Source organism: Saccopteryx bilineata, chromosome 8 (assembly GCF_036850765.1).
Source record: "Saccopteryx bilineata isolate mSacBil1 chromosome 8, mSacBil1_pri_phased_curated, whole genome shotgun sequence".
Lineage (NCBI taxonomy): Eukaryota > Metazoa > Chordata > Mammalia > Chiroptera > Emballonuridae > Saccopteryx > Saccopteryx bilineata.
The window spans coordinates 7851601-7869697 of record NC_089497.1 but is presented as its reverse complement, the minus strand read 5'-3'; the positions used below and the strand labels follow the sequence as shown (position 1 = coordinate 7869697).

The 18097-nt window shown below is 49.2% G+C and overlaps 1 protein-coding gene across 1 annotated transcript in view; it reads right to left on the bottom strand.

Annotated features, from left to right (window-relative positions):
• Positions 1–18097, bottom strand: part of MED12L (mediator complex subunit 12L) — a 356828-nt gene that overhangs the window by 250123 nt on the left and 88608 nt on the right. The window contains exons 13-14 of the mRNA XM_066241720.1: positions 5017–5148; positions 1797–1923 (exon numbers count right to left, since the gene is read on the bottom strand). Coding sequence (XP_066097817.1) covers positions 1797–1923; positions 5017–5148 — 259 coding nt within the window. The remainder of the gene's footprint in view (positions 1–1796; positions 1924–5016; positions 5149–18097) is intronic.

Genomic DNA, 18097 nt, shown 5'->3' with positions numbered 1-18097 from the left:
CACCAAATGGTATTAAAAAAAAAAAAGTGAATGGGACCCACTGAACAGAAAAAGGAAAATGCAATTAAAAGGGCACAAACAGGAGTTCTTCTGGCGTTTTTAAATTCTTAACTTTTAATATTGTAACTTTGTATCTATACTTTGAGAGGTTACAAAATCTTAAGACTAACCCTGCAAAGCTCAGTGCCTGGCCCCGTCACACTCAAACACAAGAGGAGGACCCAGGAACATTAACTCAGCTCCCTACACCTTAAGCCTAGACATAGGCTTTCACCACCACCAAATCCAATGACGGCAACCTCTACACAGAAACAACACAGCTTCCTCTGACAGCAGACGGGACACAGAGCAAAGGTGCAGAAACAGAACAGGGGTGGGAAAGGATGAGGAAAGCCAGGGTCAAGTCAGAGCTGCTCCTTTCCACTGCCGACCACCTATTTCTATCTATCTCTTCTGTCTTTTCATTTTCCCACTTCGCCTCCCATGCTTCGTTAGTGCTCCCACACTCCAACCCCAAGCCTGACTCCAGCTCTGTCCCCTCCTCTAGCCTAGACCAGCCATCAAGTAACTAAGACCGCCACCCCCAGGCCTCACTCAGTCCAAACGGGGCCCTTCCCAGAGGAACCGGAAGCAGTTCTATTTCTTGCTGCTTTAACCTCTTTCTTCTCTATAAAACAGCTCCCCTCTCCCCACCTCCATTCTTTTTTTTTCCCCGAAGTTAGAGCTGGGAGGCAGGCAGACTCCCGCATGCGCCCGACCGGATCCACCCGGCATGCCCACCAGAGGGCGATGCTCTGCCCATCTGGGCCACTGCTTCGTTGTGGCCCGAGCCATTCTAGTGCCTGAGGCGGAAGCCATGGAGCCATCCTCAGCGCCCGGGCCAACTTGGCTTCAATGAAGCCTTGGCTGCGGGAGGAGAAGAGAGAGATAGAAGGAGAGGGGGAAGGATGGAGAAGCAGATGGGTGCTTCTCCTGTGTGCCCTGGCCAGGAACAGAACCCAGGACTTCCACACACTGGGCTGACACTCTACCACTGAGCCAGCTGGCCAGGGCCCCACCTCCATTTTCCCCCCCTTTTGCCATTTTTCTGTTCCTCCATCATAATCTCTCCTGAGGGCTGCCCTGCTGCACTTTGGCATATAAAGGCCTCTGAGGAAGATCTAGCCCACTTAGCTCACACAAATGACTTTAAAGTGGGCACCCACACGCAGTATAAACCTACTGCGTGGCTGTTTATGCCCCAAACCCTCAACTTCCCACCAACTACGGAACGAGAGAGGGCAGGAACAGCCAAGAGAGCTGGCAAGCAGCCAACCATCTTGACAAATCATCTCCTTGTTTCTAGGACCTGGTTAGGAAGTACTATTGCTTCATCCGTGCACCCCACCCCACAGTGTCAGATCTGAAGTTAGAAAATAAGAAATTCAGAAAAAGGTTTGAAAAAGAGAAAGTCCAAAAACATAATACACAGGGAAACATCACAGGACCTTACTTCTTTACTTTGGTAAGAAAGATCTAGAAAGAGGAAGCTAGCCCACTAAATATAAAGGAAGGGATGCTTTGTTTTTTAAACTCTACAAAATGTTAAGCCTTTGAAGCTCACCCGATTTTAAAATTGCATGGAAGTTTCCATTGAAAACATGCCACAATTTTTAACTCAGTAAAATATACTTTATAATTATCGACAGGAACTTTTGAGAAGATACAAATAAGGAAAAAAAAAAAGATGAAGACTCAGTTCTTTAAAAAAGGACCATTCTCTTATTTAAGATCTAGAAGCAAAGAGCTTTACTTACACAATGAGGGGGCCTGTGTATCTAAAAACCTTAGCAGAACATTCTGGAAAACAGGCAAACTAGATCCAGCAAGAGACACTGAAGAGATGGACTCCTTCTCATCTAAGACCTCTGATTCCCCACATCTCTAAGATTAAAAATAAACACACACAGTTAATTAAAAAGGACAAGTAGAGTCACAATGGGTCACGAATGTGTTTTCTTAATTAACGTTTATTTAAGTTCCTAGATAAAATGTAAAATAAATTGAGATTTCTGTATATCTTTGTGGGCCATGTAAAGTAAATATAATCTCTACAAGTTAAGGAAACTACCCCAGAGCAATTCAGTAATTTCAAACAGCCCTAAGAGAACCGTTATTTATGTGACTTATGAACACTGAGTATATGACACAACACAATACCAAATAAAGTACTCATTATCCTTGTGCAAGCTGCTAAAAGTAAATTGAGCTTGTCTTCAATTTTAAGTAGCTCATGTTTAACTGTATTTCTCCCAAGAAAGGCCTGGACGGGTATCCCCGAGTTTGATTTCCGTGTGTTTTCGTCAGGCGGGGGCTCTGACACGTGTGAGTGGGAAGAGCAGGGTCGAATGGGAAAGCTAACGTCATTTCTCCAGTAGCTTCTCTTCCTTAGTCATCACGTCCGCCAGGAGTCTCCACAGTTCATGAAACACATCTACAGAAGCTGTGCAGCTGTGCATCCTAAAGACCGAACTTACTAGAAGACCAGAAAAGAAACACTTTAGAAGCAATCAGATCCTTGCTTCTATTATTTTTGATATCCCTTTCATCGTTAAGATATTACTATATTAAGATTATTTCTCTAAGATAGCCTCCTTTTACAAATGTCAAATTTCAAAAATGGACGATGTTTATTAGAAATCAATTATCTTATACATCTCTGAAATAATACACTTACACCTATTAAAATTACATGGTAACCTACGTGAGAATCTCTTCTGAAAGTGGTGTGTGTGTGTGTGTGTGTGTTCCGGGACACACAGTGGGGAAGGATGGAATCACAACAATCCAGAAGCAACAATGAAACCAGAAATTCAACTTTAGTTACGAAAGCTTGGTCATTGCAACTCCCTGGAGTAGAATAGCCTATAGCTATTCATAAATGTGTAGGAAAAAAGCAATGAAACACTTCCTAATTTGCACATAGCAAAACAGGCTCACGTTTTACCCCTTAACATGGCTATCTTCAAGCCTCAATTTCAACGACACGACATTTTCTATCTGGTGAACAGTGCTTTCCCAACAGAGACGTCAATGAAAATAATCTCCGTTCCATGTTCTAATAGCTTCACAGGAAGCAGGTGCGTGATCAGTGAGAGAGACCCAGCTAAGTGCTCATCCCTTCGTGCAACGTTTGCTGAGCATCTACTATGCACGGAGCGCTGTTCTGAGTGCAGGGCCCCAGCACAGGGTGGGCAAGGTCCCCAGGGTCAGGGTGACATTCCAGAGGAGGCAGGCACAGAGAGGCACAGAGGCAGGCAGTGGCCAGTGCGGAGAGGAAAACAGTGACGTGAGCAGGGGGACTGCAGGTGCTGGCGGCAGTCACTGCAGATACGGTGGCGCAGGAAGAACCTCCTGATGGGGTGACACGTGTTGAGCTCGGAATGTTACAAAGAAAGTGACACTTTCTGAAACAGGAACGGTGGAAAGGACAGGCCATGTAAAAACTGGGGAGCAGAGCGTGCCACCAGCAGGAAGGGGAAGAGCAAAAACCTGGAGAGCACAGTGAGTCTGGTGTGATGGGGGGACAGGGAGACCGAGGTGGCCGCAGCTGTGTGTCCGGGGCAGGCACGGCGGGAACGGCGGCCGGGGCCGCTCCTGGGAGGCTCTGCGCACACCCCGCCACAGAGCCGTCGTGCAGCTCAGCAAGGGGGTGATGCATCTGCTTCCACTGTGCGAAGACGCAATTCTGCAGAGAGACAGGCTGGGAGTCCCCGCTAGTGTCCATGTGAGCGATGGCAGGGTGGTCAGGCCACTCACAACTTCTCCGGCTGTCCCTGCTGAATCTCCCAGGCACAAAAGAAGGCCCACTGAAAAATCTCCCTTCGATGAAAGCTAATGTTTATGAAGTTAGCTTTGCTTTTCCCTTTATAATCTATCCCTGAGACTCTAACTGCTTTCTCGTGGGCCGGAACACAACCACAAATAATAGTACACATTGGTCTCTATAATCTCATAGGCACAAAGTATTTCTGGTTCCACTAAAATATAATGTAACTTTAAAACTCATAACATATAAATATATACACATATAATATATGTATATGTGTGAATGTAGGTGTCTTAACCTCACAAAGGGAGAGTTGTCTTTAGTTAAATATTAAAGTTTTGCCCTGGCCGGTTGGCTCAGCGGTAGAGCGTCGGCCTAGCGTGCGGAGGACCCAGGTTCGATTCCCAGCCAGGGCACATAGGAGAAGCGCCCATTTGCTTCTCCACCCCTCCGCCGCGCTTTCCTCTCTGTCTCTCTCTTCCCCTCCCGCAGCCAAGGCTCCACTGGAGCAAAGATGGCCCGGGCGCTGGGCATGGCTCTGTGGCCTCTGCCTCAGGCGCTAGAGTGGCTCTGGTCGCAATATGGCGACGCCCAGGATGGGCAGAGCATCGCCCCCTGGGGGGCAGAGCACCGCCCCTGGTGGGCGTGCCGGATCCCGGTCGGGCACATGCGGGAGTCTGTCTGACTGTCTCTCCCTGTTTCCAGCTTCAGAAAAATGAAAAAAAAAAAAAAAAAGAAAAAAAAAAAATATTAAAGTTTTATTTTAAAAGATAATGACCCCTCATCCCCCACAGCCACTGCTCAGTTGGAGCAAGTTGGCTGGGCGCTGGGGATGGCTCCATGGCCTCTGCCTCAGGCGCTAGAGTGGCTCTGGTTGCAACAGAGCGACGCCCCAGATGGGCAGAGCATCACCCCCTGGTGGGCATGCTGGGTGGATCCCAGTAGGGTGCATGCAGGATCTGTCTGTCTCCCTGCTTCTCACTTAAGAAAAATAAAAAGATGATGACAACTTAGTCCAATATATACATATAAACTCTTGGCTTCATTCACTTAGAAGGAGCCTACTATGAAGTGCTTAGGTGGATTTGTACATTCTTACTTTTTCCTTCAGAAGAAAAACAAATAGCATCATCAGGATAAGAAGAAAGAATTCTTCCCAAAACGTTACTTTGGAATGAGGCGTTCAGCAAGTAGGAAGAACACCTTACCTCGGCCTCGATCTCCGCCTGCCTCTTCTCCAGGAGCTTGGCCACGGCCATGGCCCTGTGCTTGCCCGACCGCTTACAGCTCACGGCCCATTCGCACAGCAGCGTCACCACCGCCTCGTCGTTGGGCGCCACCTAGCGACCGGGAGAAACGAGTACCAGCCAGATCAAACGGAGTGGGCACCGGTGGGCATCCGGGAGAGAGGGCACCGGTGGGCATCCGGGAGAGAGGGCAGTGCAGTATCTAAGGCTTGAAAGCTTTGCTATATAACATTCTAGTCATCTTAGAAAATCTTTTGTGATTAAAATATACATTATAAAGAGTAAAACTTGAGTCATCAGGAAGGAAACTACTTACTTAGAACGGGAAGCTGGGTCAATTCCAGGAGAATCAGAATGTCCTGAGCCTGCACTTACACAGGATCAGAACCTGGCCCCATCCTCCCTCCAGAACTCAATTTCTAACGCAAACGGAAAGCAAGACGGACCACTGCATACCAAGACGAGCGTGACCAAGCCCAAGCCCTCTGAGCCCTCCACGCCACTGCGGACCCCGCGGGCCCAGTCACCGGACAGCCCCGTCCGGGAGGAACGGGGAGAGACCGAGGGTGGGGGTGGGGGGAGGCCCCCTGTGCTAGAAACAACAAACGTAAAACACGACAGCCACACCTCTCCAGACGAATCAGGGATATGGTGTTCTTGGGAGATGTTCCTAAAAGTGGGATGGCTGGGACAAAAGGCATGGATGGACCTGGAAACTATTATGTTGAGTGAAATAAGCCAGGCAGAGAAAGAAAAATATCAAATATCATATGACCTCACTCATTAGAGGAATCCAAGGAACAATGTGAACTGAGGAACGGAATTAAACCTGAAGGGAAGGGGGGAGGGCATTATGGGGAGGGGGAGGGAGATGTTGAGGGGAATAAGGGGGAGGGGGATGCAATCAGGGAGACACTAGAATCTAAGTAAACACAATAAATTAAAAAAACTCTCAAGATGAAACAAAAATTAAAAGCAGACACAGTTAACCAAGGACAGTAGCCCAGGTCCATGCAGGACTCAGCACGGCACCAGAACTATGAGTGGACGCTGCCAGGGCCCAGCCACGGGCACCAGGGACTGGCCAGGAGAGGCCTAAGGACGAGTCCCAGGGGCCCAAGTGACAGGAGAGGGCACGGCAGCAGAGGGCCATCCTCCTATGCAGTCCGGCCTTTCTTCTTAGAAGATCCATGCCAACCAATGGGACATCAACTGCAAGTTTTTAATATCTGCCCAGCTGTGTAAGCTCTACCAGGGGTCTCCAAACTTTTTACACAGGGGGCCAGTTCACTGTCCCTCAGACCATTGGAGGGCTGCCAAATACAGTGGTCCTCTCACTGACCACCAATGAAAGAGGTGCCCCTTCCAGAAGTGCAGTGGGGGCTGGATATGGCCTCAGGGGGCCGCATTGCGGCCCGCGGGCCATAGTTTGGGGATGCCTGAGAGTCTAGGCCAAGAGAACGAGACAGTGTTTGTACTTACATGCTATATGACAGGGGTCCCCAAACTTTTTACACAGGGGGCCAATTCACTGTCCCTCAGACCGTTGGAGGGCCAGACTATAAAAAAAAACTATGAACAAATCCCTATGCACACTGCACATACCTTATTTTAAAGTAAAAAAACAAAATGGGAACAAATACAATATTTAAAATAAAGAACAAGTAAATTTAAATCAACAAACTGACCAGTATTTCAATGGGAACTATGCTCCTCTCACTGACCACCAATGAAAGAGGTGCCCCTTCCGGAAGTGCAGTGGGGGCCGGATAAATGGCCTCAGGGGGCCGCATGTGGCCCGCTGGCCGTAGTTTGGGGACCCCTGCTATATGAGATATTCCTGACGTTCTAGAATCCACCAGCTCAGTTTCGATGATGAGAGCTACAAGCACATCCCCTGGAAGACTACACGGGGAGGGTGGGGAGGGGACAAAGTAGGTTTACAGTTGTTCATATGGAAAATGCATCACACAAGAATTAATAATACAAGAGTAAACTGTGCTTTGAAAAACTTTGAAACTATAAACTATAAACCTACTCGCAACTATAAACCTACTTTTGCCAAACTTGGTGTATGTCTGTGTGTGTTCAGACACACACACATTTTTAGCACATTTCAGGTCTGTGAACTCTGAGAAGACATCCAAGAATCCGAGGATAAGAATCCTTATCAGCTTTCAGACACTAGTCAACAATTCAGGTCATAATAATCAGTTAATCCCAAGACTTGTCCACACCTTATGCTAAATTTCATTAAAAATACATTGACTCAAAACAAACATAAAAATGTCGTTATCTGGGGCAGACATTTCAAAAGGAGATCTGGGTCTCAATTTTAAAACAAGAGAAATAATTCAATTAAAATATACAAAGATTGAACATAACATTTAAAAAAGAAAGCAAACTGAGAGAAACCCATGCCTGGATTCGATCTAATCCAGACAAGTAAAAATATAAAAGTCAGTCCAGTGAAGCACCACTTGTTTACATTCAGAATATTAAAGAAAACAAAACAAGGTACCCTAAAAATACTGCCACCAGTTTTTGATAAATGAATCTAGTAACTAACATGCATCATACCCTCATTTACACAAGTTTTTACTTTCCTCTGCATCATATAAATCGGTTGAAAAATGTGCAACAAAAGGATAAACAGTTGACTTACCCAATTTAAGTCACTGGCTCTGTTTGGCACAGAGATGTATAGAAAATAACAAATAAAGGAAAAAACTTCTTTCAAACACATCCAGCTACAAACACTGGAGTAATGTAATTGAAAACAAGTCGTAGGAAGGAGTCAATTCACTTCCAAGAACACTTACAAAGTACCCATGAGAAGGTACGGGCTGGGAAACAGAAGTTGAAAAGATCTGGCCCTTTTCCTCAAAAAGTTCAGCTTGGAGTAGGAAAGACAACTAGTCGTAAAGCGAGGGGACGTCTGACAGGGGGGGCACGCTGAGCCCCCGGGTTGGTCAGCAAGGGGACGTCTGATGGGGGGGGAGGGGGGGGAGGCACGCTGAGCCCCCGGGTCAGTCAGCAAGGAGACGTCTGATGGGGGGGGCACGCTGAGCCCCCAGGTCGGTCAGCAAGGGGATGTCTGGGGGGGGGAGGGGGGGAGGCACGCTGAGCCCCCGGGTCAGTCAGCAAGGGGATGTCTGACGGGGGGGGGCACGCTGAGCCCCCGGGTCGGTCAGCAAGGAGACGTCTGATGGGGGGGGCACGCTGAGCCCCCGGGTCGGTCAGCAAGGGGATGTCTGACGGGGGGGGCACGCTGAGCCCCCGGGTCGGTCAGCAAGGGGACGTCTGATGGGGGGGGCACGCTGAGCCCCCGGGTCAGTCAGCAAGGGGACGTCTGATGGGGGGGAGGCACACTGAGCCCCCCCGGTCGGTCAGCAAGGGGACGTCTGACAGGGGGGGCCCGCTGAGCCCCCCGTCAGCCCATCCCTGTCACACAGGAGGTGGGCATCGTGGGCCTGGCTCACAGGAGCTAAACCTGAGACCACCTGCAGTCCACCTGCAGTCGGAGTCTCAATTTGTAATTACTAGAAATTCAGTGGTTTAATAAAAATCAGAGGAAAATTCTGCTAAAAGACTGAGTTTTCAAAATTTTATCACAGCCTGACTGACCAGTGGTAGCGCAGCAGATAGAGCATCAACCTGGGACACTGAGGTCCCAGGTTTAAAACTCTGAGGTCGCCAGCTTGAGTGCGGGCTCAACAGCTTGAGCATAGGGTCATTGACATGACCCCATGGTCGCAGGCTTGAGCAAGGGGTCACTGGCTCAGCTGGAGCCCCCCCACTGAGGTCAAGGCACACATGAGAAAGCAATCAATGAACAACTATGGTGCCACAACTATAAGTTGATGCTTCTCATCTCTCTCCCTTCCTGTCTCTCTCTCTCAAAAAAATAAATAATCACTGAATTTTTCCTGTATTCCTATTAATGTGCCCATAACAAGTTAATACATTTTAAAATCTATCTTCAAACACAGTGACCACTAATTCATTCTACAGTACGCACTGAGGCCCTGCTAGTGCCACACCCTCTCCTAGGCACCAGATGTAGAGTCTCACAGATTACTCCGTAGGAACAAAAATCAGCACGTCCCTTTTGGCTATAATTTCTGTTACAGAACCAAAGTCTTAAAAGTGCATACTATTTGCTCCAATAAATCAGTCTCCCAGAATACAGCCCAAGGAAGCTTCTCTTGCAGGAAAGAGCTGTGAGGGCCCCGGGCATCGAGAAGCACGCCACCAGAACACTCCCGTCCAGCCCCAGGAAATGACAGAACTCCTTCTGAAAAGGGACAGAGGGCACAGTGGGTCAAATCAAACAGGAGCAGAGGGACCTTACAGGGAGCAAAATGTCCGCACCAGCGAAAGTGCGTGCCTGCAGCCGTGAAGTATGAGAAGTTGTGTGGGGGTCCCGTGAAGTACGAGAAGTTGTGTGGGGGTCGTGGTGTTCTTGTGTCTATTCTTCTTCATATAAATGGTGATATTTCATTACCTAGTGAAGGCACATAAATAAGAAAGGGAGACAGCAGAGGCTTACAAGTGAACGCAGAAAAGAGAAGGTCAGAAGGGAAAAGAAAGAAACAATCACAAGGAGGAATAACTTCTATAATGAGAACAAGCGAGCATAAATAAGCACAAAACTGAAAAATCAATAAGGTCCCTTAAATAAAAGCATTGTTCATCTGGCCTCATGAACCTGGGCCACACCTATAGTGGTAAAATACTGAAATCATTAATTCCATTGAAAAAAATCATCATTAAGGATGCTATCTACATGTAGGGCAGGGGTCCCCAAACTTTTTACACAGGGGGCCAGTTCACTGTCCCTCAGACCGTTGGAGGGCAGGACTACAAAAAAAAACTATGAACAAATCCCTATGCACACTGCACATATCGTATTTTAAAGTAAAAAAACAAAATGAGAACAAATACAATATTTAAAATAAAGAACAAGTAAATTTAAATCAACAAACTGACCAGTATTTCAATGGGAACTATGGGCCTGCTTTTGGCTAACTAGAAAGCCCGGCGGTCATACAAAATGACCGTTGTTCTAGATATTATAAATTGTAATTAAAATGATTTGTGCAAAGGTGTCTGCTAATTCAAACTGAATTACCCAGGGCAGGCGGCAAGGACGCCCCTTTGCTTAGTGCCCCACGGGGTTTCCCGCCCAAAAATTAAAGTTTCTCCATTTGAAACTGTTTTAATCCTTTTTGTGTTTCGGTCAGCATTACTCTGTCGTTTTTTTTGCATTTCTCTCCTGCCTTTGTTCAAGGGACTCATTTTGTCGAGACAGGCTTTTTTGTCTTGCATCTGAGGCAAGCCTTGTTTCTCTATGCTCATCAGTCTCATTTTGCCGAGAAAGACGCATTTGCTCTGCAACTGAAGCAAGCCTTGTCTTTCTCTGCTCAGTGGTTTCTTTTTGTCGAGAAAGCCGTTTTTGTGCAGCTTTAGCTCCTTTTCTCTCCTCTTCAGTGCTGTATTTTCTAGGAGGCATTCTTAAAAGAAATTACGTTAAGACGTAGTTTTTATGTAAAATAGATAATTGCCAATGCAAACAAATGTTCACCTTCCCCCTGACCCACTCAATTTGCGTTCAGCCGTGGCAACTTCACCACATTGGCTAGTACAGTTACGCAAGCAACCAATAAGCTATCGGCGACAAACAGACACTTAAGCTGCATATAATAAAGATGAGATGGTCAATGTCAGGTTCCATATTTGTCACTGCTAGCCATAACAAGTGATATGACGCACTTCCGGAGCCGTGACACATGCATCCCGCGTCACCGGAAGTAGTACTATATGTGAGCGACGCCACACTTTGCGGCGCTGCCACATACAGTTCTCCGCATCCTGTACTCCTCTCACTGACCACCAATGAAAGAGGTGCCCCTTCCGGAAGTGCAGCGGGGGCCGGATAAATGGCCTCAGGGGGCCGCATGCAGCCTGCGGGCCGTAGTTTGGGGACCCCTGATGTAGGGTAAAGATATTCCAAATGTGATGCAATTCTTCATCACCAGAGGAATGTGTCACATTTTTGTTTCCTGGTGGAGGGTGGCACAAACCCAGTAGATTAAGCCTAATTTAATTCTTACATCAATAACTGAATGGTATCTACATAGAAATGTTATAACCACACGTCTTGTATTCTTTAACAATCAGAAAAATAAGTGGCAACTATATCTGAGGCAGACTTTCTTTGGAATTAGAAGATACTTGGTGAGATTGTTTACCATTTTAAGAAAAGGAATTTCCTGGCTGGTGGCTTCGTGGATAGAGCATTGACCCAGCGTAAGGAAATCCGGGGTTCAATTCCCGGTCAGGGCACACATGAGAAGCAACCATCTGCTTCTCACCCCCTTCCCACTCCCCCTCCTGCAGCTAGTGACTTGATTGATTAAAGCATGGCCCCAGGCACTGAAGATAGCTCCATAGGAGCACATCAGCCTCAAATGCTAAAAATAGCTCAGTACTGGAGCATCGGCCCCAGATGGGGCTGTTGGGTGGATTCCAGTCAGGGTGCATTTAGGAGTCTGCCTCACTGTCTCCCCTCTCTCACATAAATAAATAAATAAATAAATAAATAAATAAATATAAAAATAAAAAATAAAATAAGGAATTTTTACATATACTACCTACTTTACAAAACAATACCCTAAAAGGGAAAAGAAAATACCAATGACTCATTACTGTCAGCAGCAAACTTGACTGGAGATCAGATACTGAATAAGGCTCTTCAATAGCTATTTAATCTGAGACTAAAAGGAAATGTTTATAAATATAATTAATCACTCTTTGTCAGCTTTAAACAAAATGGTCATATGAGGACAAAAACATTATTCATACAGCAGCACCAGTAAATAATGTGGAATCGTACGTAAGTCGTGAGATCAGCAGCCATAAGGTCTGCAGCGTGAGGCACATCCCGGAGATCCGGGTGACTCTTCACGAGTGTGCACTAGTTAAACGCTGGTCTGAAGCGCCACAGGGCAGAAGCCTGTTGAACGCAGTCACAAGCAGTAATTCTAACAGAATCACCATATAAAGGAATTAGCTCAAAATTGCTAACCACAAGCTCACAGACTTATTATCTAACTATAAATAGTATTCATTTTGAAAAGCCTTTATTTACATATATATATTACTGTTTTCATATGTACATTTCCAAAAGATATTTGGCAGTGGCTGGTTTTTGATGGGGAAGGAGCCAGTTCCCCCTAGTCTCACACCCTCAGAATCAATGTGGATGGCCTTTAGGTCTTCAAACAAAACACAAGCCATGAAAGCAAAAAAAGACTTCCTTTTATTTTTTTCCAAAGCAGCAGTTAAAAATAGTACCATTCTGAGAAGAAAAGAAATAGAAAACAAAATTAAAACCATTCCTCTGAGCATTTGTATCAACTAATTGCCATCCATTTGCACTCACTGGACCAAAGAACAAGTTTGCTCTCCCTCTGCTAAATCAGCATTTAATACAAAGGGGAAAACAGTTTTGAGAAACATACAACTGACTGCATGCTAACCAGAGTCAGACATGAGATAAATTATAATCACCAAGCCAATCCCTCTGAAAGTCCTAGAAAAGTACCACGTCTACAATTCTGAGAAGAAAACATTGGACATAATTTCCTACAGCCATTGCTGTATGCTGCAATTAACTGTACTGCTTGCCTTTTACAAATAACAAAGTAAACACACAGCTGAGAACAAGGGAAATATGAATCTCTAAAAGATGGTGCTGGGCTCTATGGACTTGACAACCCGTTACCCAGCCAAGAAGAAAACAGTGTGCGCTTACTGTTGATCCGTGCTACCACACAAAGTGGACTGTCTTTGGAAGTCGCTGGAGAGACAGAAGGATGCTGAGGGAGGCAAGCAGCTGGTCTGAGGCTGCTCAGCTACTCGGCAAAAAAGCCAGGATTCGAACCCGGGCCTGAGCTGGCCTCAGGTCTGTGCTGTACCACAAAGGCCAGACCACAGGAACTCAAGGGTTTGGACTTCTAACTTAAATATTATTTAGGGCCCTGGCCAGTTTGCTCAGCAGTAGAGCGTCAGCCCAGTGTGTGGATATCCCAGGTTGATTCCCGGTCAGGGCACACAGAAGAAGTGACCATCTGCTTCTCCACCCTTCCCCCTTCTCTACCTTCCCCTCCTGCAGCCATGGCTTGAATGGTTCCAGTGCATTGATCCAGGTGCTAAAAATAGCTCGGTTGTGAGCAGCAGCCCCAGATGGGCATAGCCCAGTAAGGGGCTTGCTAAGTGGATCCTGGTCAAAGTGCATGTGGAGTCTGTGTTTCTATCTCCCTTCCTCTCACTTGGAAAAGAAGGGAAAAAAATGAAAATAAAATTGAAGAAAAAAACCCTCAGCACTGAAATGAGCATGACTCTTTTACAACATGGCATTGTGGCCACCTCACCTTGGCTGGGCCAACCCCGACCTCTGGCTCCCCTACCGAGGGTGAAAGCCTGTGTGAAAATCCAAGAATGTAAAGAGCCTGACAGCTCCTGGCTGCACTTCATGGATTTCCAGATTGTCTGATGGCTGCTGTTGTGTACTGGGGGAGCGAGCGTGTACAGCAGCCCTGAGGGACCACATTCCCTCCGTCCCTCCATGTCTGATGGCTGCTGTTGTGTACTGGGGGAGCGAGCGTGTACAGCAGCCCTGAGGGACATTCCCTCCATCCCTCCATGTCTGATGGCTGCTGTGTGTACTGGGGGAGCGAGCGTGTACAGTAGCCCTGAGGGACCACATTCCCTCCGTCTCTCCATGTCTGATGGCTGCTGTGTGTACTGGGGGAGCGAGCGTGTACAGCAGCCCTGAGGGACCACATTCCCTCCGTCCCTCCATGTCTGATGGCTGCTGTGTGTACTGGGGGAGCGAGCGTGTACAGCAGCCCTGAGGGACCACATTCCCTCCGTCCCTCCATGTCTGATGGCTGCTGTTGTGTACTGGGGGAGCGAGCGTGTACAGCAGCCCTGAGGGACATTCCCTCCATCCCTCCATGTCTGATGGCTGCTGTGTGTACTGGGGGAGCGAGCGTGTACAGTAGCCCTGAGGGACCACATTCCCTCCGTCTCTCCATGTCTGATGGCTGCTGTGTGTACTGGGGGAGCGAGCGTGTACAGCAGCCCTGAGGGACCACATTCCCTCCGTCCCTCCATGTCTGATGGCTGCTGTGTGTACTGGGGGAGCGAGCGTGTACAGCAGCCCTGAGGGACCACATTCCCTCCGTCTCTCCATGTCTGATGGCTGCTGTGTGTACTGGGGGAGCGAGCGTGTACAGTAGCCCTGAGGGACCCCATTCCCTCCGTCCCTCCATGTCTGATGGCTGCTGTGTGTACTGGGGGAGCGAGCGTGTACAGCAGCCCTGAGGGACCACATTCCCTCCATCCCTCCATGTCTGATGGCTGCTGTGTGTACTGGGGGAGCGAGCGTGTACAGCAGCCCTGAGGGACCACATTCCCTCCATCCCTCCATGTCTGATGGCTGCTGTGTGTATTGGAAGAGCGAGCGTGTACAGTAGCCCTGAGGGACCACATTCCCTCTGTCTCTCCATGTCTGATGGCTGCTGTGTGTACTGGGGGAGCGAGCGTGTACAGCAGCCCTGAGGGACCACATTCCCTCCATCCCTCCATGTCTGATGGCTGCTGTGTGTACTGGGGGAGCGAGCGTGTACAGTAGCCCTGAGGGACCACATTCCCTCCGTCTCTCCATGTCTGATGGCTGCTGTGTGTACTGGGGGAGCGAGCGTGTACAGCAGCCCTGAGGGACATTCCCTCCATCCCTCCATGTCTGATGGCTGCTGTGTGTACTGGGGGAGCGAGCGTGTACAGTAGCCCTGAGGGACCACATTCCCTCTGTCTCTCCATGTCTGATGGCTGCTGTGTGTACTGGGGGAGCGAGCGTGTACAGCAGCCCTGAGGGACATTCCCTCCATCCCTCCATGTCTGATGGCTGCTGTGTGTACTGGGGGAGCGAGCGTGTACAGTAGCCCTGAGGGACCACATTCCCTCCGTCTCTCCATGTCTGATGGCTGCTGTGTGTACTGGGGGAGCGAGCGTGTACAGCAGCCCTGAGGGACCACATTCCCTCCGTCTCTCCAGACTACATCATCCGTCATCACAGCAGCTAGGGTTTACATCCAGGTCCTATAATCTCATGTCATTGTCACTTCAAGAGAGAGAATGTGTCCTTTCACAAATGAAGAAACCAGGCCTGTGGTGGCACAGCGGATACAGTGAAGAAAGAAGTGAACTGTCCACACTGAACCTGCGGGTTTCAGAGTGAGCGCCCTCACCTGCCCCTGCCGCTGTCTCCTGCACACCCACCCGCGTGGCAGCCGCGGTGAAGCCGACATTCCATACAGGTTCACCCCGTACTCCCTCCCCGCCTTCCAGGCCGAATCTAAGAGGGGTCTCCCGTCTAGTTCACTGCCCAAACAGCACTTTTATGAGCCCCAAAACACAAATTTCCGAAGCATCTCCTCAGGACCTGTATGTGAGCCCCGGCGCGGTGCTGCTGGCTGGGGCTGTCCATGCGTGAGAGCAGAAGCAGCAGCCCGCCATGCGGACGGCAGGCTTGCAGGAGACAGACGGACAAGCACAGCAGGCAGGGAACCCGGGAGCTCGCCCTAGGGTCGCGGGCTCAGACGGGGTCCCAGCCACTCTGGAGGCTGCACCAGAGGAGAGTCGGGCACGGGCTCGGGACTTCGGACTCCCATTCCGATCATCCCGGTGGCTCACAGTCTGCTTTGTGAATATTCTAATCACAGAACAAACACAAACAAACACGTAGGTTTTCAGGGTCTGGGCGTGTGGTTGTGTCACTTAATCGCAGGGAGAGAAGAAACCCGCAGGTCGCAGCTGTTCTGCCCAGGGCAGCTGGTTCAGCTCTCTCAGGGACTCGGAAGAATGCCCCCCCCCCGGGGGACACCAGAGAGAGAAGTGAAAAGGCAGCTCTTCCTGCCACCTTCTGCCCACATCCCCCGGCACCCAAGGAGCCAGCTGCTTGTCCCCTCCCGCCTGCAGCCAAGGAGGGATGCCAAGAGGAAGGAAGTCCCAGGGCTCCGGAGGGTGGAGGGGACACTCCCCGCCAACATCTTGCTGCACACAGCTAAGGTCCCAAGTGAGACTCACTCAGGTTTGGAATCCGGGGGCCCTCGCACCCCACTCATGGATGCTGACCTCTCTGCCTCCATCCCCGAGAGGAGAAATGGTCCTCAAATACTAAACCGGCAAGTTAAGCGAGTAAATGTGGTATAAAACTCATACCAGGGTTGGACTGCGACAGGCATCTCAGCAAACACGGCCGCCAGACAGGTGGCCCGGCCGGCAGAGCGTTGTACGGTTGACAAAGTTTATAGACAAATCTTGATGTCCAAGTTCTCTCAGAACTCTGGATGATCAGACAGCAGTGGCTCTGCAATCCCAAGCAGAATCCGAGAGAGGGCACACGTTCCTAAAAGGCATGCCCATCTCTGGGCCCTCAGTCCCCCGGCCCCCGCGGCCCCGCACACAGCAGCCCGCCGCCAGCTCCCAGCCCATCTGCCGGCGTGTGACACAGCCCCATCCTAATAAGCATTGCCGTTTCCACTTCTCACACTCCACTAAAAGAAAACCAAGCAGCACAGATCTAGAATAAACATTAAAGGTTTTGAGATTTGCATTTTCACTCCATTCCACTAGTACCTAAGCCCTGACACAGGAGCAGTGGCCGAGGATTTGGGGGGCAGCAGGGAAGAGAGGGGGAAGGAGAAGGACAGGGGAGGGGAGGGGGGGAGGAGAAAGGCACAGGCATCCTATGTGCAGTGAGTGACAGCATGCCACAGGCCTGCCCGCCCGGTCCTGGGCGCAGTGTCAGCTGCTCCTGTCACTCCCGTGACCGCAGTCTGACCGCAGGGCAGGACCCAGGCCTCGAGTCCCTTCTCCACGCATCACTGTTTTCAGGGGCTTGTTCACTGGATACTGAGACTTTATGCAACACAGCCTGAACCTCTGACCCCCCGTCCACCTGCACAGCTGCCTCCCCCCCACGAGACAGTGGGGAGACCAGCGCTTTCCCTCTGCAGTTCCACAGAAAAGGGAATCGCGGAAAGTGAAGGTCAAGTTCCCCAAACAGACGCAAGCGAAAGAGGCTAGGCCCTACGGGCCCCGGTGGCCCTGAACACAGCTTCAGCAGAGGCTGCTCACGTGGCCATGCTGACTTGTCACGTTGCCGTCGAAGCAGAAGAGGGGAAGTCCACCTTAAAGAAGTGAGATGCGTTTCTAAATGTGCCCCACAGCGCTCTGTGCAACGCTTCCTGATCACAGATTACAACTTCTAACAGATCACTATATTGGTTCTTCTAAAATAATCCTAATACTAGTTATTATTATTAACAATAACAATCTTACCTGCACTTACATAGTGCTTCACAATTCTGCAAGTGCTTATGCCTCCTCAGCAGTGGACAAAGTGCTCTGTGCAGCTCAGCACGGAAACTAAGGCACAGAACCCACCAGTGACCAGTTCAAGGTCACACAGCTGAGCAGAGTCAGTGCAGCTCCATGAATTCCAGAAATATGCAGTGACTCAAGTCAAGAAAACAGCAAGCCTACCCTGATGGTTCGGCTCAGTAGTAGAGCATCAGCCCAGCATGTGGATGTCCTGGGTTCGATTCCCGGTCAGGGCACACTGGAGAAGCGCCCATCGGCTTCTCCAACCTCCCCCTTCCCATTCTCTATCTCCCTCTTTCTCCTCCCCTCCTACAGCTATGGCTAGAATGGAGGGAGTTGGCCCCAGGCACTTAGGATGGTTCCATGGCCTCCACTCAGGTGCTAAGAGCTTGGCTGCTGAGCAACAGAGCAATGCCCTGGATGGGTGGGGCTGTGGGATCACCCAGTGGATTCTGGTCTGGGTGCATGCAGAAGTCTGTCTCTCTGCCTCTCCTCCTCTCACTGAATAAGAAGGAAAGAAAGAATGGGAGGGAGGGGAGGAGGGAAGGAGGGAAGGAAAGGGAAGGAAAAAAAAGGAAAAGGAAAA